Genomic DNA, 21,284 nt, shown 5'->3' with positions numbered 1-21,284 from the left:
AGTTTATATACAAATGAACAGTTATCCAGTTGCATTACTTAATTATATCATTTTTTATAATTGACAACACAAACAATAAGTACAGTATACAGTATGTTTCGTTTTTCTTTTGCACTTTTATAGGTTTGACACACTTCGTTTTCCGTAGAACCCGGAAGTCTTGTTTCACAAGCGTCGGCTCTCCAGCGTGACATTCACCGGCTTGCTTGGTTTGAGGTGGGCTTCAGTAAAGGCAGGAGAACGACCACCTGAACTTCACCGAAATGAGGCTTATTCAAACGGCCCTATGTTTGACAAAAAGTCGCTCTTTTGCCCCGGGGGGCGTCACGTTCAAGAAGGTAAACACATTAGCGAATGGTGGGACCTTGTTAGCAGAGACAGATTCTATCGCATGGAAAAGTTGAATGTCCCCTGTGTCATTGCTCCAGATACTCATCGATAGTTGCCGTTCGTCTTCCTCTGGTGTGGTCCCCAACGAGAGGATCCGTAACATTGGTATCTCTGCGCACATCGATTCAGGGAAGACCACCCTGACCGAACGCGTACTGTTTTACACTGGAAGAATAGCTGAGATCCACGAGGTTGGCACTGCATCTGATAATCTCAGATCTTTTTGAATGTTAATAACGTAAGGGTATTATGAAAGAATTCACACTAACAACGTGGTGTGATAGGTGAAGGGGAAGGATGGCGTCGGGGCTACAATGGATTCCATGGAGCTGGAGAGGCAGAGGGGCATCACCATCCAGTCTGCAGCCACCTACACTATGTGGAAGACTCATAACATCAACATTATTGACACACCGGGTATGCACGCTTTGTAGAGGTTGGACATAAACAAATGAGGCTCAAGGTTGACGGCACGAGTTGTTGGGAATACCAAAAGAAAGCATGCCATTTTTAAAAATTGTAGTGAACATGTTTATATCAGCAAGCTATACACAATACCAATTAAAAGTAATGTTGAAGTGATAAAAAGCAAGGCTGACATTTAATGCTAATTTTAAGAATTGAGAAATTGTATGACTCGGCTTAGATAAACTCAAATTATTGTACGCTAATATGTTTAGTATAAAACAGAATATACACATATTTTACATAATATATATAATGGTTCCCAGTTTGAGACTGGGTTGAAACATTTATGGACCTGGAGAGGGATGGGTGCCACCAGGCTATACGTGCCCAAGACACCCCACAGGAAATGGTGCTATTACAACTCTAGTGGTTAAGGGATCCACACACACAACACACATCATACTACATATATATATATATATATATATATATATATATATATATAGATATATATATAGATATATATATAGATATATATATATATATACATACACTCTAGATTTCAATCTTTTTACATTTTTTAATCTTTTTAATTTGCCTTACTTTATACAGAAAGGAGAAGCGCTCCAATTATATCATACGATTTTATAATGACAAAAGAAAGGTCGTTCGTTCATTCAAAATAAGCGCAATAAAGCATTCTAAAAATATATTCATTACAATTTAGTTCCAGTATAGTGTTAGATAACAGTTAAACAACATAATTTTTTTTAAAGTAAAAGCTAATCACTGGAGTCAGGGCAAAATTATTGTCAGCCAAATTAATATATTATTAATTATCTCCAAGAATTGTCAGTAAGTGTAACACCCCCTACCCCCGCTCAAAAAACAAAACAAACAAAAAAAACATTTGGTCCTACTACTATTAAGGAATTGTGAGAAAAAAAAAATTAAACATACCTGTGTGATCAATAGATTTTGTCACTAATATCAGCAAAATACTTTAAAAATGGGTATTCTATTCATTTTAAGATGCTAACGTTCTAAGGGTTTAGAGAAATTCTGATCCAAAGGGTATCTGAAATATCAATTAGTTAATTAAATACTTATTACTCAACATGAAAATTGAATATTTTGTGCCCAAGACGAAAATTTATGTCACTCCACCCCGGAACCATAAATTAGCGAACATCTACAAGTCTCGATTGTCGTCCAGGTCACGTGGACTTCACCATTGAAGTGGAACGAGCGTTGCGTGTGCTCGACGGCGCCGTTTTGGTCCTGTGCGCAGTTGGCGGCGTTCAGTGTCAGACAATGACAGTGAACCGGCAGATGAAGCGATACAACGTCCCCTTCCTCACCTTCATTAACAAACTAGACCGTTCGGGCGCCAACCCCCGCAGAGCCTTGCAGCAGCTGAGGTAACACATGTCACAACGCAACATTACTTTCTATGCAATTTGTATTTTGATGAACATTTTGTGTTTAGGACCAAATTGAATCAAAATGCTGCCTTTGTGAACATACCCATGGGACTGGAAGGAAACATTAAAGGCATCATCGACCTAGTAGCAGAAAGAAGCGTGTACTTTGAAGGACCCTTTGGGTAAAATGTGCTTTTGTTGCTTCTTTTTTTGTTGAATATCAATCGGATCTAATAATAAATGCGGGAGTAATACAAATGAATGCACAAAAGTGATTTTTTTTATTTTCACAAATAATCTAAAAATGTAAATTTTATTTGCACAATGAAATTAAACCTGAAATCGACCTTCACAGAAACAAATTCCATGTTTATTTCTAATGCAAAATCAAAATCTTGTCTATATACAGGCAAGACGTTCGCTACGATGACATCCCTGCAAATTACCGTGCTGAGGCTGCCGATCGCAGACAGGAGCTGGTGGAATGCGTTGCCAATGCCGATGAGGTCTTAGGGGAGATGTTCCTAGAGGAAAAAGTTCCCACTAATGATGACTTAAAGGTTGGTTATTTTTTCAAAAAAATACATATGTATGTATGTATGTATGATATATATATATATATATATATATATATATATATATATATAAAATTTATGTCTTTGCAAGAAACCAGACTGTCATTTGATACTAGCCATTTCTTTATAGTAAGGAGGGAGGGGGGGGGGGATTTTTAAGGGTTATTGTTCTATCTTCGTTATTCATTATCCATTATCCGTTATCGGTCAGTTCATAATACGCTACAAAGCCTAGGAGCCGGGACACTTACTCTCAGCCAAAAGGCCAAGCTAAGGTCCTAGCCCTAAAGCCTGGGCATAAAGTTCTCAGTTTAGCAACCACAGCAAGAAGATAAAATATATTTAGGACAAATTATAAGTGCATTAGAACAATAGTGCAATGGCTTTATCCAGATGTAATATACATTTTATTCACAGATCTGTGCATTCTATTAGGGTGGTGATGGCCCAGGGTGGAAAACTGTATCTGAGCCTGTTGGGTCTTGTTCTAAGGAGCCTGTAGCATCATTAAAAAGGAAGAAGGTCAAAGGGGTGGAGGGGTGAGAGGAGTCCTTCATATTGTTAGCTCTTCTGTGGTATCGCTAGCCGGCAATGTCCTCCAGAGGATCTCCTGGGCTGTGTTTTTCTGCCTGCAACCGTGCTACCAACATACCACACCGTTATGCCATATTTGCAGTTCTTATCTAAGCTACAGATACAGAAATATTACCTTCTATTAGATTATAATTTACCAAAACATCCTGTAAATAGGATTTTTCTGATCTCACTTTGTGCCAGGCTGCCATGCGGAGAGCCACGGTGCAGCGTCTTTTCACGCCAGTCTTGGTAGGCACAGCTTTGAAAAACAAAGGTGTTCAACCCCTGCTTGACGCTGTACTCGATTACCTGCCCAACCCTACCGAAGTCACAAATTACGCCATTGTCAACAATGAGTAAGCTTGGAATCGTTTGTCCATCGAGGCATGTTTTTTTTTTTCTCCCTATAATTTTGTATTGTTGGGAACGTAGAGATTCCAATGAGATATCAAAGATTCAAATGGACCCCATAAGAGACAGCTCAAAGCCCTTTGTCAGTCTGGCATTTAAACTGGAGGTGAGTATGTGACTTTATTGTCTTCTCGTTTACCAAATAATGTCTTTCTGATAATGTTGTCCGTCTGACCAGGCTGGCCGTTTCGGTCAGCTGACGTACATGCGGGTGTACCAGGGCTGCCTGAGAAAGGGCGACTACATCTACAACACGCGCACCAACAAGAGAGTACGCGTGCAGAGGCTGGTGCGCCTTCACGCTGATCAAATGGAGGTGAGTTACGTTTAAAAGGCTGCACTGTAAAAAAAGAAAATCTTACCTCATTTTAAGAAAAGTTTGATTGATTAATGTTTAATTTTTCTAGTTTTGGGTGATTTTACTTTTGTTGTTGTATAAATACTCAAAATTGTACTACTAATAGGTGATATAATCTTATTCAGCACATGGTACAGTGGCTTGCGAAACTATTTGGGCCCCCTTGAACTTTGTGACCTTTTGCCACATTTCAGACTTCAAACATAAAGATATAAAACTAATTTCTTTTGGAGACTCAACAATAAGTGGGACACAATCATGAAGTGGAACACACTTTAATGGATATTTTAAACTTTAATACAAATAAAAAAGGAAAACGTGGGTGTGCAAAATTATTCAGCCCCATTGATTTAATACTTTGGTGCACCACCTTTTGCTGCAATTACAGCTGAAAGTGGCTTGGCGTATATCTCTATCAGTTTTGCACTTGGAGAAACTGATATTTTTGCCCATTCCTCTTTGCAAAACCGCTCGAGCTCAGTAAGGTTGGATGGAAAGAGTTTGTGAACAGCAATTCTCAGTTCTTTCCACAGATTCTCAATTGGATTGAGGTTTGGACTTGGCCATTCTAACACCTTGTTATGTTTTTTGGTGAACCATTCCATTGTAGCGTTTGCTTTATGTTTTGGATCATTGTCTTGTTGGAAGACAAATCTCCGTCCCAGTCTCAGGTCTTTTGCGGACTCCATCAGGTTTTCTTCCAGAATGGTCCTGTATTTGGCCCCATCCATCTTCCCATCAATTTTAACCATCTTCCGTGTTCCTGCTGAAGAAAAGCAGGCCCGAACCATTAGCTGCCACCACCATGTTTGACTGTGGGGATGGTGTGTTGAGAGTGATGAGCTGTGCTGCTTTTATGGCAAACATAACGTCTTGCATTGTTGCCAAAAAGTTCGATTTTGGTTTCATCTGACCAAAGCACCTTCTTCCACTTGTTGGGTGTCTCTCCCAGGTGGCTTGTGGCAAACTTTAAACTACACTTTTTTATGGATATCTTGGAAGAAATGGCTTCCTTCTTGCCACTCTTCCATAAAGGCCAGATTTGTGCAGTATACCACTGATTGTTGTCCTATGGACAGATTCTCCCACCTCAGCTATAGATCTCTGCAGTTCATCCAGAGTGAACATGGGCCTCTTGGCTGCATTTCTGATCAGTATTCTCCTTGTATGGCCTTAAAGTTTAGGGGGACGGCCCAATCTTGGTAGATTTGCAGTGGTCTGATACTCCTTCCATTTCAATATTATTGCTTTCAAAGTGCTCCTTTGGATCTTTAAAGCTTGGAAAATCTTTTTCTATCCAAATTCAGCTTTAGACTTCTCCACAACAGTATCTCGGACCTGCCTGGTGTGTTCCTCGTTCTTCATGATGCTCTCTGCGCTTTAAACAGACTTCTGAGACTATCACAGTGCAGGTGCATTTATAAAGAGACTTGATTATCCATTTATCATTGTTAATCATTTAGATCAACATTGAATCATTCAGAGATCCTCACTGAACTTCTGGACAGAGTTTGCTCCACTGAAAGTAAAGGGGCTGAATAATTTTGCACACCCACTTTTTCGTATTTTATACAACAAGCAATTTGGTTCATTTTAAGGATATATATTTATTATTTTTATGAAAAAAGCAAGAGAAAATATGTTTAAACAAGAAAAAAAAATCATTCAAAAAAGATAACTTTTCTGACAATGTGGTAAGAATCCATTTTTGTCGTATATGTTTCAACTTACATTTATAGTAAATGTATGCTCGTGATTCAGTTTCAAACATTATATTTGAAAATAGTCTGCTAAAACCCAATACAGGCCACCATAGACAGGAAGATAGTTAAGTTACTAATAACTTTTGAATTTGGGTTAAAAGGATTTAGGACACAGACTTGACCCTCTGTTTTTGGGGGTGCCCAAATTCAATCCAAGCCCCCCCAAAAATGACAGCATTTTTAAAACTCTTATCCATTTAAAAAAAAAAAAGAAACAAAACAAATATGAACAACGCAGCATTGTATTTGTGTGGTATTTTTTGGGGGGTATTTCTGCAGTCAGATTTTTGAAGTATATCTAGTATTTTTTACTGTACTTCATTTTGTAGTATTTCTTCAGTAGTGTTTTAGTTGTATTTCCATAGTATACTTTTTGTAGTATATCTTTGTTTTTTTATATTACTCTAATTGTGTTTTTGTAGTATTTCTGTCATAAGAAATCTGTATAAGCATTTTTGTAGTATTTCTACTGCAATATGTATTTTGTATTGAAGTATTACTGGAGTAGTATTTTTGTTGTATTTCTGTAAAATTATTTCTAAAGTATTTCTATAGTAGTGTTTTTGTTGTACTTTTTTTACTATGTCTTTAATATTACTGTAGTTTTATTTTTGTCGCATTTCTTGTAATAGTACTTATATATCATAGTATTAATGTAGTCGTGTTTTTGTAGTATTTCTATAGTATTTTTTTTCTTGTCAAAATAAAGACAAAAGAATATATAAGCACTAAATTTGTTATTTAGTTTGGTAGTAATTTTGTAATATTTATGTTGCAGTATTTTGGTGGCAGAAACAGAAAGGGACAATGGGGACAAAGTTGCCACCCCTAAAAACATTTGTATTAGTAGTACTATATTTACTGTATGTATTGTTATTATATATTGACCATTTTTGTCTGGTGGGTTGGATGAAAAAGCCCACAAGCTGTATTCTTCCCATCCCTGCTCTGGATGCTCAGCACCCCCAAAGCTCTAATCCTAAAATCGCCACGATTTAGGATTTTAAGAAATTTACGTTACACCACAGGAACATAACTTTCCCCCCCAAAAATTATTACATCTCGTCCTTCTAGGATTGCTAAAAATATATATATATTTACTGTTTCTTTTCTAGGCTTGTGACTATGAGATACAACTTTATTTAAGCAATACTAGTACTAACACCAAAAATCTAATGTCAGTTTCCCACTCCTGTATTTTCTGGTTCCTGTTTCAAAAGTGACCAATAGAGGTCGCAAATGCCCTTTCCTTGAAATAAGGGAAAACCATTTATATCAGTTTCCCTCAGCCTTCGTTTTCGCTTTTTTTTATCAGGATGTAGAAGAGGTGTATGCTGGTGACATCTGCGCTCTTTTTGGCATCGACTGCGCCAGTGGAGACACCTTTGCATCCAAAATCAGCGATAACCTTTCAATGGTGAGTTCTGATCATTATTCCTTATCAGGAAAATCAAATGCACACACTTTATTTTTTCTATCCCAACAGGAATCTATACACATCCCAGAAGCTGTCATTTCCATGTCCATGAAGCCAGCCAACAAGGTAAATTGAAAAAGTGATCACCTTTTGAGGAATTCTCTCTAAACTAAGTTTGTTTTCTTTTGGAGCAGAACGACCTGGATAAATTCTCGAAAGGCATTAACCGTTTCACCCGGGAAGATCCAACTTTCAGGGTTCACTTTGACACAGAAAGTAAAGAGACCATCATCTCTGGCATGGGTGAACTGCATCTTGAGATATACTCCCAGGTACAGTTTGTAAAAAAAGGCTTCTAATTGGCCCTGTCCTTGAAAATGTTTAATTGCCATTACACCCTCATGATGCTCTGCACCTAACAAAAAGCTAGATTTGTAATTCTTAGTTTGTACTCTCAGAGAATGGAGAGAGAGTACAACTGTCCCTGTGTGATGGGAAAACCCAAAGTGGCCTTCAGAGAGACCATCACCGGCCCTGTGTCGTAAGTGCCAACCCTCAACATACACATGTAAAACATACCAAAAATCTGAGGCAACAACGTCTGGATAAAAGTCTTTTTAATAATATACGGTGTGTTATTGAGGCTTGGTAGTCTCACTCCAACATTTAAGTGGGGGATTACAACAGTGTAGTTTTAAGGTTATCCGTGACATATTCTCTCTTCTCCAGCTTCAGTACTTTAACTCCTGTTTGAGGAGACCAAGTTGTTAGCACCTTCCAGGCGATGATTTCCTGTAAAAACAGCAAAGATTTTTTTTTTTTAAAGGAAACACTTAAGTACTGGCCTAGGGCCTTGCAACATGTTTTCTCTTTTTGTACAAAATACTAAAATGGAGGTATAGTTTGTACTCATAGGATGGGATTACCGGCCTCATTTCTACTTTCCTGCCAACACAATGCCTTAAGATACCTAGCAGCAGTGAAATGAAATGATCTGAAATGATCTGCATTTATATAGCGCTTTTCAAGTCAATGACTTCCCAAAGCGCTTTACATTGTGCTTCACATTTCCCAATAGCGGCCGTGATCTGTGCAGCCATGTAAGGCGCTAACCTGCTTATTGGGGGTAATTGGGGGTTCAATGTCTTACCCAAGGACACTTCGACATGTAACACGGACAAGACGGGATTCGAACTGGGATCCCTTAATCCTAAAACGATCGCTCTACCTCCTGAGCTACTGCCTTTCTTGTTTCTTGTTTTAGATATATGGCACGTTGTTTATTTTTTATTTATTTTTACTATTACGGTTATATATGCACCTCTTACGTCCTGTAAATATAATTCCCTACCATTGCAGGAGGTCAGATTTATAAGGGTCTCACCTGTGACACCATTTCATGCAGCAACACGTCATATTCAAACTTCAGCAGGTCGTCATCGCTTGCCTACAGTACACAGCAAAACATAGATGTTTATTCACTCCAAGTAATTCATTCCTATATACAAGATATATGAAAGAATAGCCTACCAACTGCCTGACATTGGCTACTTGAGCCATGTTGTACAAAGTGTCTTGGGTAGATTCGCGAACCATGACGAAGCTGGAGACTACGGCACCGAGATGCCAGAAAGGTACATGCTCCGGCTCATTGTGACCATAACTGTCTGAGGTTGGTGAGTGGAAAAAAAACTGTATCTTCAGTCAAAAGTTACGTACCGCCTTCATATGATGAATCAGTGTTTTTATTCCGTCATCATTTTTTAAATGCAAATAAAGAGGTCACGTACCTGGTAGGTTTTGTGCAAAAAGCAGGCTGTCGTTCCTGTTGTATTGCTGGTACAAGGCTTGTTCTTCAACACTTGAGTTGATTTTCAAAAGGTCATCACCGTATGCTAAAATGTGGACTTGTGCAGGAGGGGGGTTCTCCCCTTGAGAGAAAATAACTTCTGCAGAGCAGTTTGCTGTTATCTGTGAAGGGTGGAAAAGAAAGAAGGTCTAAGTGAGTTTAAAAAAAGGGGGGGAGGTTATGGCTTGTCTAAAGCTTCTCTGAAGTTCATCTTTCAAAGACCTTATTTGGTACACTTGCACAGTCTAGTGAAATCAACTACACTCTAACATTATACATTCTGAGTTTTTTTTCCGAATAGTAATTGTTGAGTTTGTATTTTAGTCGATACTCAAAGAGACAAGACATTTATGGATTTCGACCTTGCAAGGAGAACAGGAGAGGACCAAAACCTCAGATAGGAAATTCCAACCTGTTCTAGAAGCCCTCCTCTGAATCCTTTCTTTGTATTAAATCTCCTAAGTTACAAAAGCAGGTCGGCACTAAAGGTTGTGGTTATCAAAGAACAGCAACATTATTGGTCAATAAAGAACAACATTAAGGTGTAATAGTGTAAACAACGAACTGGCGTACAAAGCAATCTTCTTTCCAGGTGTCCAATATAAAAATATTTGCACTACAAAAATATGAAAAATATAAACTTATCAGTCATAAATTGGGAGTTTTACTTGGAAGTTGTCATATCGAAAATGAAAACATGATTTAACTATTCTCATAAATTCCTGTTATAGCAGTCATTAAGTATGTTTTAATGATAAGTATCAGAAAACATTGCAATATTCAAAATCAATTATCTGAAAGAACAATCTATTCTTTTAGTGGAAATTGAGGTGCAATGTTTATTTAAGCAATTCATTATTTTTTTAGGATGTAAGTTCTAAATAATTACATGATTATAGTAAAATATTTTGCGTGAATACATTTTTTATAGCATAGTAAAACTATTCAGTCCCATGAGATTAGAGTTGCAATACAATTAAAAAAAAAAAAAAAAACTTTTAATTTTGACAAAAATAAGTCTCGTACTTTTGAAAGAAAGCCATGTATTCAAAATGAAATTATACATTTAAAATGCTATAAAATATTACCTTTAAAAAAAAAAAACTTTTTAGGAAAAAAATAGCGTTGGTCGTTCTATGAGAAACAATTGATCAATGTTATTATCCCCAATTCCCTGCAACAGAAAAAAATGAATAAAAAACATGACTTACTTTGTGAACCCTCTCCTGCACAGCTAACTCCAGCTGGTACTTTCTCCCAGAGCCAGGCACATCCTAAAATAAAAAAAACCCAACTTATCACTATTAAGACATTCACACTTATGAACACACGTCTATAATTGTTTGGTAAACTTGCCTCTGCATAAGCCTTAAAGACCCTGTGCAGCCCAAAGACTTTGTAAGGTGAGCCATGGAGGGTATTCAGGTAATGCTGGACCACCTTTGCAGCTCTCTGAGCAGGATAGTGCTTGGGGTTGAGCTCTCCAGTTTCCATCACTAGCTCAAAATCAACCAGCGCTGTTGTCTGTACCAAGAAAGAAAGAAGGAAGCTACTTGGACTTTGTGTACTGCTAATGTAAAAAGGGCAGGGTTAGTTTGTCTTTAGATAAGATGGATTTGCTGTGGGGAAAAAAAACAGCTAAATCAAAGGGAGTGTCAACTGTAGTACAAAGAAATTGGCTATTAAGAACGTTGCAGAACTGAAGTGGGGAATGCTTTATTTACTTACTACATTGTTTGCCTTTTTGTAATGTTGTTTTTCAGACGTGTGATCCTCATGGAAGAGGAAACGCAACTTACTTCCTGTTTGACTGTAGAACCGCCTTCTCTTAAAGAGGCAGTACTCCCCTTCCACATAACCATATCTTAACAAATTTTCCAAACCACTTATCCTTATCAGGTCACGGGAGGGCTGGAGCCCATCCTAGCAGACTTTGGGCAGTAGACAGGGGACACGGGAACGGAGTAGCCCCCTTAACCACCTGAGTAGCCAGCGGACTGGTTTTGACAATATATCAATGCTTATTCTTATTTTCTTGGAAATCCGATATCTAACCGGCATGATGTTTCATGGTTGACTGAGCCTATTTGAACCTCTAATAATAACAACCTGGTAATAACATAATAACAACATAGTAATAACACATCATTTTAGAAATGCTTATCCAAAACAAAAAGTAGCTCTCAGTTTCAAAACGGTTGCCGACCCTGCACTACACAATACAGCGACATGTGGTATTCCAAATATGCAGAGTGTCCCTTTAAAGTTAAGACCATTTGTTGCATGTTTACTTTTTCTTCTCATAGGTTTGATTTCACCCACAAAAAGCAGTCTGGAGGTTCTGGACAATATGGAAAGGTTATGGGCGTCCTTGAACCCTTGGACCAGGAAAATTACACCAAGCTGGAGTTTGAGGACCTAACTGTCGGAACCAACATTCCAAAGCAGTTTGTGCCCGCTGTAGAAAAGGTTTGCTACATAGATAGTATTTAGCATCTCTATCTTAACTATTCCTTTTGTCATTCTTTGCTTTCTTATTCTCCTGCGTCAGGGCTATCGGGACGCCTGCGAGAAGGGACCGTTGAGTGGTCACAAGATCTCCGGCGTTCGATTCCTTCTGGAGGATGGAGCTCACCATATGGTGGACTCCAATGAGATTTCGTTCATCCGTGCTGGAGATGGAGCTCTTAAACAAGGTGAAAGTTAATTTTTTTTCCGATTCGTAGCCACCAAACCCTTGGTTACATTCTTGTCTTTCTCTGAAGCAATGGAAAAGGCCAACGTCGCCATCTTGGAACCCATTATGTCGGTAGAAGTGGTAGCACCTCAGGAGTTTCAGGGTGGGGTCATCGCCGGTGTGAACCGTCGACACGGCGTCATTACAGGCCAGGATGGAGCTGAAGGATATTTTACACTTTACGCTGATGTGAGTCAAGATTGTCACATAACAAGGAAAAACCCTTCAAGATAATTCATTTATATTTTTGTGTTTCTTTTTAACAGGTTCCTCTAAACAACATGTTTGGCTACTCTACAGAACTACGCTCTTGCACTGAAGTAAGAAAACCCTTTTAAACTATTTTCGATAGATTTCAATAATTACAACCATGATGAAAAATCATTGTATGATGTGAATTCGGTGGTTCAGACGGATTTTCACGGGCATATCGTATTAATCTTGTACGTAGGACAAATACTGCAGCTGACAGTTGAGTTGTGATACCTCCATCTACAGTAATACCTGTTTTATACTGATAGCAGTTTTACAAGAAATACACACTAGATGGAGTAGGACAATGTCCGGATCAAATGATTATCAAGCACAGTATTATTTAGGCCTGGGCACTTCACTGAAAGGGGTATTTTTGGGTAAAATTTACATAAATGGGATGCCCAGAATTGAGTTAAAAGTGTTTTGAGTTACAAGGTTATTTAAAGCAGTGGTCGGCAACCACCTAGCTGCGGATTGGTATTAGGCCGTGGATTGTTTGTTACCAGGCTGGACCGAAAGAAAATAAAGTTGCCTTATTTTTTGCTTATACTGTAATTATTCGTGTACACAAGCATTTCTATACCCCCCAAAAGTTTAAATGTATGTTACACGAGATTTAACGGTGGTAGCCTACTACTGTATATGAGCGAAGATTGAACAGTTGACATACTGCTGACTAAATCTGCTCCCCATTGGAATCCAAACCAGATCGCAACGGGATGAGCCCCCGAAAATCTAACCACTAGACCACTAGGATTGTAGCGGAAAAGGATTTAGATTTTATTTTATCATCACACTATCTAGACTCAGTGCCACGTTGTACAACGATGTAATTGATCCAAGTATTAGGTATATCCATTGTAGTCTCAATCTGGGTTATCCCTAACTTGGGTCTTTAACAAGGGAATGATATTAACACAACTGTACTCGGTTACAGTGGGAAAGAAAGAAAGAAAGAAAGAAAGAAAAAAAAAAACACTTTTTGCAAATAACATGAGATTGTCTTCCTATAACGTGAATGGGAAACTCTTAATATTGGTATGGTGTTGATTCCTCAGAATTTCAGCGAAAAGTCATGAATTGGAATGTCACAAGGTTGACACTACAAACATGATGCCATTTTTTGGTCCAACATTACAAACTGTAAGAAGTCATACTGAACTGCTCGTAGCAACATTAGTTGAGCTATCTGGAATGTCAAAAACAGTCTGGCAGTGTTCTTAAAGATAAATCTGATTTGTCTAAATGTCTCTGTTTTGTTTGTGCGCTGTAATCAGGGAAAGGGCGAGTACACGATGGACTACAGCAGATATCAGCCGTGTATGCCAAGTACTCAGGAAGAACTCATCCACAAATACTTGGAGGCTACGGGTCAGCTCCCTACCAAGAAAAAGAGCTGGAAGAGCTGATTTTTTTAAACACATTAGAGATTTATAATTCTCATCATGTGGACTCCAAACTCTAGACTGTAGATCATGGAAATCTCAACCACCTACTCTGAGGATACCTAATTTATTACTTGTACCTTGTTTTGTGCATCATGAGTTTTCAAATAATGCGAGATAAAGCTTTCCCTGGGCAGGAATAAAAGAGAGCGATTTTAGAGATACATTTTTGAGAGGTGTTGAATAAGCCAAGTGAAAAGAGGGTGTTGTTGAATACAATTGACAGATGTAATGTTTAACACTTATAACTCTTTAAGCAGGTATGTCAAACTCAGTTTGGCTCTTGGGCCAGATCCAGATGTTCTGTTCTGAGGCAGGCTTGATCAGTAAAACAAAGTCAACTCTATATTTTTAGCTTTCTTTTTTCAGTATTATGCGTCATCATTCGGCCTACATTAGTAACCTACTCTACATATTGTAATCACGGATGACAAGGAATCACAAACAATGGGAAAACCTTTTTTTTCTGGTTTAACAGTTGAGTAAATGCAGTTTTACACCTGAACCAACTCTCTACGCTATACAAACTCATCACTGTCCTGTAGCAGCCAGACTGAGCATTGTGTTTGCATGTATTAAGAAAAGAAAATCATATCTTTTGATAGAAATTACCTAGACTCGCTTATTTTTTTTACATACTCAGAAATGTATCAAAAATTATATCCCATAGGCCTGATCCGGCCCATTAGCCGTGTGTTTGATATGCCCACTTTAAAGGGACATTGTGCATTACTCAACGCCCCCTTGTGGTAACAAAAAACTTAATTCGTTCAAATAATAATACTGATTTGGATTATAAGCAAAAATACATGAACTAAATATAAACGTGCATTGCTTAAGATAATTTAGGCAGAGATTTATTTTTTTTACATAACAGAAGCCTGACCGAGAGGGAGCAGGGATAATTGACAGCCATCTTGCTGCCCCTGGGGCCCAAAAATGTAGATAAGTTTGGGTGAAAAAAAGAGAAAATGGTCAAATTGAGCCTCCATTCTTTCTTGTGCTCTTTAGCGTTTGTTTTTAGTTACATGACACGACACAGCAACATGTAGTGGTTAAACAATACACAAAGTTCTTTTTAAGCACCACAATGACAAATCTTATAACATTTCAATAGTTTTCCTTTAAGAGATGCAATTATTGTAAAAACATTGTATTATGTTACATATTATGTATTTGTGACTACGTTTGAACAGTATGAGAAGTTGTAAAGTATATAGTATGTGATTTGGCTCAATGTGTTTTTTTTTTTTTTTAATGGAATTCAAATTTAAATATAAAAACAAAAATGATAATAAAACCGGAATTAAAGCAAATAAGTTTCCTCTTCCAGTTAATATTGCAAATGATAGTATTGCAAATGAGAGTTTGTTCTCATACAAATAAACAAAATGTAAACAAAGAAATAATGGCAACATTTTGCTAATTCTGCCACAGTGTCTTAAAGGACCTCTTTGTTAATGAGTGTCTCATTAAGGTTTAAAAAGGAAGAATTCTGGATATTTTCAGTTTTTTTTGTACTATGTACAGAATTACATCACTATGACTGCAATAAAGACATTTTCTGTTGAAATCAAATGCGTTATTTGTTCTCATTCAAATACTACAATTGTCTAAAGGAACAATAATCAAGCATAGTGCAGTCCCTCTCACCTGAGCAGCATCAGGGTTGGGGCTCACGGTGGGGCCCCCGTTTGTGACCCTGTTGAGTCCAACCACAGCCAAAAAGACCCACAAAATCATGACGGGATGTGATATGCCGAAGATATTACAGTGGAAACAAGAAAGTACGCAATGAGAATGAGTGACCTCCTATCGAGAGCTCCGTTTTGTACCCGAGAAGGTGGGAGGGGAAGGATCAAGGGAGAGAATGTTTGGATTCCTCCCTTGCACAATCTGCTTATTTTTGTACTTTCTAGAAAAACATTGCCTGGTTCATCAGGTTTTGTTCCTAAAAGTCAGCCAGTAAGTTTAAAAGATTAGATTATGGTTTTCTTGTCAAATTAAAAAAATATATATATCGGTATACTGGTACACATTGAAACTAACCAACCAACTTCCTTTCAGAAATGGAAATTGGACACAGGGTAAGACTTCAATAGGCAATATCAGGGATTGTGTTATAGGTATTATCATAACAAACTATTATTAATATTATATATCATTACATTTTAGATCATGTAATATTCTTTCCCTGTGACCAATATTACAGCAAAATCATTCCTTGGAGCCAAAGTGATAGCATTTAAATGATATTTTAAAACTGACTTTTTACTCATCATTTCAGTCACTGATATTTATATTAATATTTAAAACTTATATTCATATTTAAGGTCAATTAAAGGTGTCCAAAGAAGAATTGTGATTTGAAATCAAATTGCACAAACATTTATCAACCCATAGCTAGCACAGCGGTCCGCCAGACGAAAATGTAAAAAATATAAAGTTAAAGTTCTCTTGATAAAAAACGTGGTTTTGGACTGCTCTTGTTCATTGTGTTCCTTTGTGTGTCTTACCCCCATAAAAATATAGTTTTCATTAAGGAATAATATGAACTTTAAGATTTTATTCAAATCGCTCGCTAAATCTTTCTATACTTGTTATTTTGAATCATGTATTTATTTATCAAGATGTTTTTAAGATTTCATAAAAAGAAACACTTCTGAGGTAGCCCTGCTGCGTTTTCAATAAATATGATCAAACTTCATGTTTAACTGCTTTAATTGTGAGTGTTTTTAAAGTAGGTTCATATAATGGTATATTCATGGTAAATTAAAAATGATATTAGACATTAACATAGTTGGCGGCTAGGTGGTTTGCGTGCAGCCCCACTGTGCAGAGGTTCAGGGTTCAAGTCCAGCTACTGCGACTGGCTTGCAACTGGTTCAGGATGTCCCCTACCCACTGCCCAAAGATAGCTGGGATGAGCTCCAACACCCTCGGGACCTTACTGAGGATAAGTGGCGCAGATAATGGATGGATGGATGAACTTATATTTATTCATAGGTGCATAATGTCGCGGCTATTCTAAAGACATTTATCTTCATTTTCCATCCATCATCTGCACCGCTTATCCTCAGTTGGGTCGCGGGGGTGCTGGAGCCCATCCCAGCCGTCTTTGGCCAGTGGGCAGCGGACACCCTGAACCGGTTGCCAGCTGGTCTCAGGGCACACAGAGACAGACAACTCACTCGCTCATTCACACCGAGGGACAACTTGCACCGACCAATTAACCTGATATGCATGTTTTGGAATGTGGGAGGAAACCGGAGCGCCCAGAGGAAACCAACGCAAGCACGGGGAGATAATGCAAACTCCACACAGGAAGGTTCGTTATCTTCATTTTGTGTCTTTTTCTTTTTTTGGGGTGAAAAGAATGTTGAAAAAAGTAAAAATGTAAAAAAAAACTTCAAAATGGATATACATTTTTTGAAATACACAGTATCAGAAATATTGCATAGGTGTACATTATCTTTTTTCCTCGTGTATCGCCAAAGTTACGGGTTGAGACCCGGTATTGGCATATACAAAAAAATTCAAAACAGTCATATATTTTCCTCCTAGTTCTGCCCCTCTGCCAAATACCCGATGCAACTCAGTCACTCGCGTATTAAGGCGTATACCTTTTGTCCTCTGTGACCAATATTACTGCAAAATGATTTCTTTCAGCCAGTAATCATGACTATGCAAAGTGATCAAATGTAATTGATATTTTTAAACGGACGTATTATTCATAATTCCAGTTACTGATATGAGCTGTATGTCACCTTTCACACTTACAACTTTTAAGGTCAATTAAAGGTTTTTCCTGAACAATAACTGAATCAAATCGTAAAAACATTTAGCAAATTATAGATTACATTATCTTATCTTACAGTAGATTTCAATAATTCACATAAACAAACATCTGTAAATGACCTTCAGATATTTGTAACAGTGACGAGTCTGGTGAGGCACAGACACATTTTCAAATTACCTACACCTTATTCATTTTTTCTACTGGCAGGGCAAGAAAGCAATATAAAAATTATAGCATAGATAAAAACTTTTATTGTCTTACGTTAAAGGGACAGTGTGTCATATTTAGTGCCTACTAGTGGTACAAAAGTTTCATTCAGTAAAATAAAATATCGATTTGAATACTAGGCAAAACTACATGAACTAACATATCAATGTTAGTTTGTATGAATAAATATAATAGTTGAGATAATGGTGTCTATTTCTTTTACACAGTGGAATCTCCTGTTAAGTCGCCGCCATGTTTATCCGGCTTCCTACCACCATGGTGGGCTCTGTGGCACTGGCCCTGGCTCGCCCCGGACAACACAGTGCCATATAGTGTTCAAATATTACAAACCGGGGTTTCAACTTATAAATAAAAGTCCATGCACTGCTCGTTTCAAATAAAAGCCTCATTAGGTAATTCTCCATTACGAAAAAAGTCCATGGAACAAGAAAAACAATCAGGATGGCTTGATTTGCTGTTAGCTTGTTGATACTGTACTATCGTTTATTCTATCTTTTGGAGCTGAAGTGTGCACCAAATAAGAAATCCTTGGTCCCACTATCGCCCTCTGTCAAGGGGCAAGATAATTGCATGCCTACCTCTGCATCTGCAGACGCTCAGTATACATTACATACTGATTGTATAAAATCATTCACAAAACAATGAGAAAATTCAAGTTATTTTGAAAAGAAATCCCCAAAAATGTTATGTAAAATAACACAAGAACTTCAAAACTGAATAAATGTAGCAATTTAATATGTTTTACAAGCTTACCTGCCTTCCCTGACTTCATGGCACGAGTTTGCTTCTACCGATTATATCATAAGCTAATTTTGTTTTTTTTAACTCTCAAATTATACGTGCAAATGTAGTGAAAAACGTTTTGATGGTCAAAAAGAAAAGGCAGGTCATTGCTTTGGAATGCCTTGGTTAACAATAAAACATGTTTTCACAGAACTTCCATTTTGAAAAAAAAAAAAAAAAAGACACGCTTCAAGAAGAATAAATGGCTCAATGGCTTGTCCTGCTGTTAGCTTGCTTATACTATCGCTAATTCTATTGTTTGGGGTTAATGTGTACACCAAATCAGGACCTTTGGTCTCACGTTTGCCCTCTTGCATGAGACAAGAGAATTGCTTGCCTCACTCTGCATCTGCAGACACTCAGCTCAGTAAGACGTTACATACTGGCTGTATTATTAATGTTTAAAAGAAATCATTAAAAAAAACATCTGCGAGAAAAAAATCCAAAATTATGAAGTTAATTGAGAAAAAACTTGGATGCTGAATAAATGTAATATATATGGAATTTTATATTTTCATAAGGACACCTGCCTCACCGAACAAAGTGACAATAGTGAGCGAAAATATAAGTGTGGATACTAATTGGACAAAGATGTATTTTTTAAAAAGTGACCAAAAAAATCCGATTCACCAGCCTGTTTAACAGGAGCTTCACTTAGTTCTCCTGGATCTACGCATAATACACAAAGCTGACCGGCCAAAATTTGAGTGAAATGTGTGTCCCACCCACAGAAGAATTATATAATCAGGCAGGATATGCTCCAGCCACTCACACTTGAACCCAATTTGCTAAATACGCTTGACTTTGCAATATCTAAGGATAAACAGGGAGGTGGATTTTAATGGAATGTCTGTCGATAACCACAATTCCAGGAAGGATTCGAAAGAGTGTAATCCCGCTTCCTGTGTCATCATCAACATTTTCCAGGAATTCTCTTTTGATTTTATGTTGCTTCTGTTTGGTAACAGGTGGTCTCCAGTTGGACAATGTTTGCAACTTTACAGGATGAAATGTAATCAAAAACGGGTTTGTTTATTGTACTTGCAGTATTTTTAAGAGTCAGCAAAGCATCAAAACCCTTGAAGCTATTAGGTACACCAATATGAGCCCATGTAACATGACCATTTTATCATAGTTGTTTTATCTATTAGAAAGAAATCTAGACTTAAGACCCACTTCTATTCAATAGCTTATGATTGATGCCCACCTCATACTTTTCTTTTCTGTTCCTGTCGATTTTTCCCCGATTTTAGCTAACCTGCATTGACTCCCTGTTAGCTTGCGATGTGATTTTATGGTTCTGTTGGTAGTATACAAAATCTTAAAAGGACGTGCGCCCTCATATCTTTCAGCTATAATTTCCCCCTATGTTCCGGTCCGGAGCCTTCGCTCTGAAAATGCTGGTCTACTAGTGATCCCAAGAGCCAAGAAGAGATCCGCAGATTCGAGAGCGTTCTCCATTCGGGCCCTGGTGCTGTGGAATGCTCTTCCCCCTGAGATTCGATCTGCAACCTCAGTGGAAATGTTTAAATCTAAGCTTAAAACACATTTATATTCTATGGCATACCAATAACCCATATTTCATGTTGACAATATCTGTGTATCTGTGTACTTTTTGCCCTCATTTAGGTTTTAGATTACGGGGTGTTGTCTTAATAGTCTGTGGTTTGCAATAATCTGTGATCTGTGCAGCCCTTTGACTCTTTGTGATTAAGGGCGTCACAAATAAACATAACTTGACTTGACTTGACTGTCTTTTCCCGATTGGCTGGGTGGTGGTGATGCAAGGGTGAAGGACGATTTGAGACTAGTCAGCGGACCATCGTCTGGACCTGAAGCATGTCAACGCCTGAATCGACCAGCCGGAAGAGATGGGAAGCTGCGCCGTTGCTTTGATGGACTTTTTGGTCTAGTTTACAGGCTTGAGGCTTCAACATAATACCTATCGTTCTATTTTATAGATGTTTACTATGTTTTGTGTATTGCTGCTGTTGGTGTCAGTGGATTTGTTCAGACCGAGGACAATCGACTTTGGCCTGGACGGATCTATTGACACTAACAAAGATGTTATATAATGAAATTGTGAATATGTTTGATTTTCGAGAAGGTTTGTTCAAACCTCACTTTGTGTTTGCTGTTAAAAACGTAATATTGGAATATAATATTGTGAATGTGCTTAATTGCTGTTGAGATTGTCATGATTGTTTTCTGTTTTTAGTGTCAATAAATTTGTTCAAACCAAAAAAAAGTACTGTTACCCAATCCTAAATCTATTGCACTTTGGCCTTCATGGAAGGGGGATGACCACTTGTGAGGCCCCTTCTGAAGGTTTCATTTTTCCTCACGCTGAGGTTTTGAGTTTTTCCTTGCCAGCATGTAGGTTTAAGATCAGGCGATGGTGTCATTGTAATCCTGTGCAGTCCTTTGAGACATCTTGTGATTAAGGGCTATACAAATAAATGTGACTTGACTTAACTTGAGAAAAAATAACTACACATCAGCCTCATTGATAAAATTGAAATCTACGAGTAGAATTCAAGTTAAATAAACTGCAAAAACTGGTGATATCACAAGAAAACGTGCCCTCTAGAAAGTAGGTATTGAGCTCGGCTTTTGGCGATCGCAAATGAAATATGATGCTATGAATATTGGTGCACAGCCCATAAACCCCTTGCCTTTTTTTTCACATTTCTGTAAAAAGTTAGTTTTTAAAAGCATATTTTGAATTAATTACTGGTTTTGTCAAAAGTATTTTATTTTGAAACAAATCTTAAAAGGAGCCCTACATTTTTACATAATTACATAATTATCCACTCTTTTTGTTAAAAAATGTAGCAAAATGATCTGCCATTCAAGACTATATTGA

The 21,284-nt window shown here is 37.6% G+C and overlaps 3 protein-coding genes across 4 annotated transcripts in view; 2 read left to right on the top strand and 1 right to left on the bottom strand.

The window, feature by feature from the left end:
- The window catches only part of wdr53 (WD repeat domain 53), a 206,053-nt gene that overhangs the window by 175,334 nt on the left and 9,435 nt on the right, over nt 1-21,284 (top strand). The gene's annotated exons all lie outside the window — the stretch shown is intronic.
- On the top strand, nt 109-15,179 carry gfm1 (G elongation factor, mitochondrial 1). Its single transcript, XM_088345214.1, has 18 exons — nt 109-338; nt 429-581; nt 675-807; nt 2,015-2,219; nt 2,288-2,404; nt 2,632-2,782; nt 3,575-3,729; nt 3,806-3,890; nt 3,963-4,100; nt 7,221-7,322; nt 7,392-7,448; nt 7,517-7,654; nt 7,781-7,863; nt 11,478-11,640; nt 11,723-11,867; nt 11,937-12,097; nt 12,175-12,228; nt 13,441-15,179. The coding sequence occupies exons 1-18, from the start codon at nt 264-266 to the stop codon at nt 13,570-13,572; spliced, it is 2,247 nt and encodes a 748-aa protein (XP_088201340.1). The 5' UTR covers nt 109-263; the 3' UTR covers nt 13,573-15,179.
- lxn (latexin) lies at nt 7,923-15,430 on the bottom strand. 2 transcript variants are annotated; one of them, XM_088345215.1, is made up of 7 exons: nt 15,262-15,430; nt 10,528-10,695; nt 10,383-10,445; nt 9,113-9,293; nt 8,853-8,989; nt 8,707-8,769; nt 7,923-8,114 (listed from the first exon to the last, which is right to left on the bottom strand). In XM_088345215.1, exons 1-7 carry the CDS (start codon nt 15,349-15,351, stop codon nt 8,001-8,003), a joined length of 816 nt encoding a protein of 271 aa, XP_088201341.1. In that variant the 5' UTR covers nt 15,352-15,430; the 3' UTR covers nt 7,923-8,000. The 2 variants fall into 2 exon arrangements, with proteins under 2 accessions (XP_088201341.1, XP_088201343.1); XM_088345217.1 differs by lacking the exon at nt 15,262-15,430 and adding an exon at nt 10,900-11,032.

This window comes from Urocampus carinirostris, chromosome 10 (assembly GCF_059441175.1).
Source record: "Urocampus carinirostris isolate Australia breed hairy pipefish chromosome 10, RoL_Ucar_1.0, whole genome shotgun sequence".
Lineage (NCBI taxonomy): Eukaryota > Metazoa > Chordata > Actinopteri > Syngnathiformes > Syngnathidae > Urocampus > Urocampus carinirostris.
Note: the sequence above shows the minus strand (reverse complement) of the source record. Positions and strands in the feature narration are given on the sequence as shown.

Excerpts from the sequence above, each read along its gene's own strand:
- gfm1 (XM_088345214.1), top strand. The coding sequence starts at position 264 with ATGAGGCTTATTCAAACGGCCCTATGTTTGACAAAAAGTCGCTCTTTT. Across the intron at positions 582-674 it reads GAATAGCTGAGATCCACGAG|GTGAAGGGGAAGGATGGCGT; the intron begins GTTGGCACTGCA and ends GTGGTGTGATAG. Across the intron at positions 7,655-7,780 it reads ATCTTGAGATATACTCCCAG|AGAATGGAGAGAGAGTACAA; the intron begins GTACAGTTTGTA and ends TTGTACTCTCAG.
- lxn (XM_088345215.1), bottom strand. The coding sequence starts at position 15,351 with ATGATTTTGTGGGTCTTTTTGGCTGTGGTTGGACTCAACAGGGTCACA. Across the intron at positions 10,446-10,527 it reads TCTTTAAGGCTTATGCAGAG|GATGTGCCTGGCTCTGGGAG; the intron begins GCAAGTTTACCA and ends TTTTTATTTTAG. Across the intron at positions 8,770-8,852 it reads TAGCCAATGTCAGGCAGTTG|GCAAGCGATGACGACCTGCT; the intron begins GTAGGCTATTCT and ends TGTGTACTGTAG.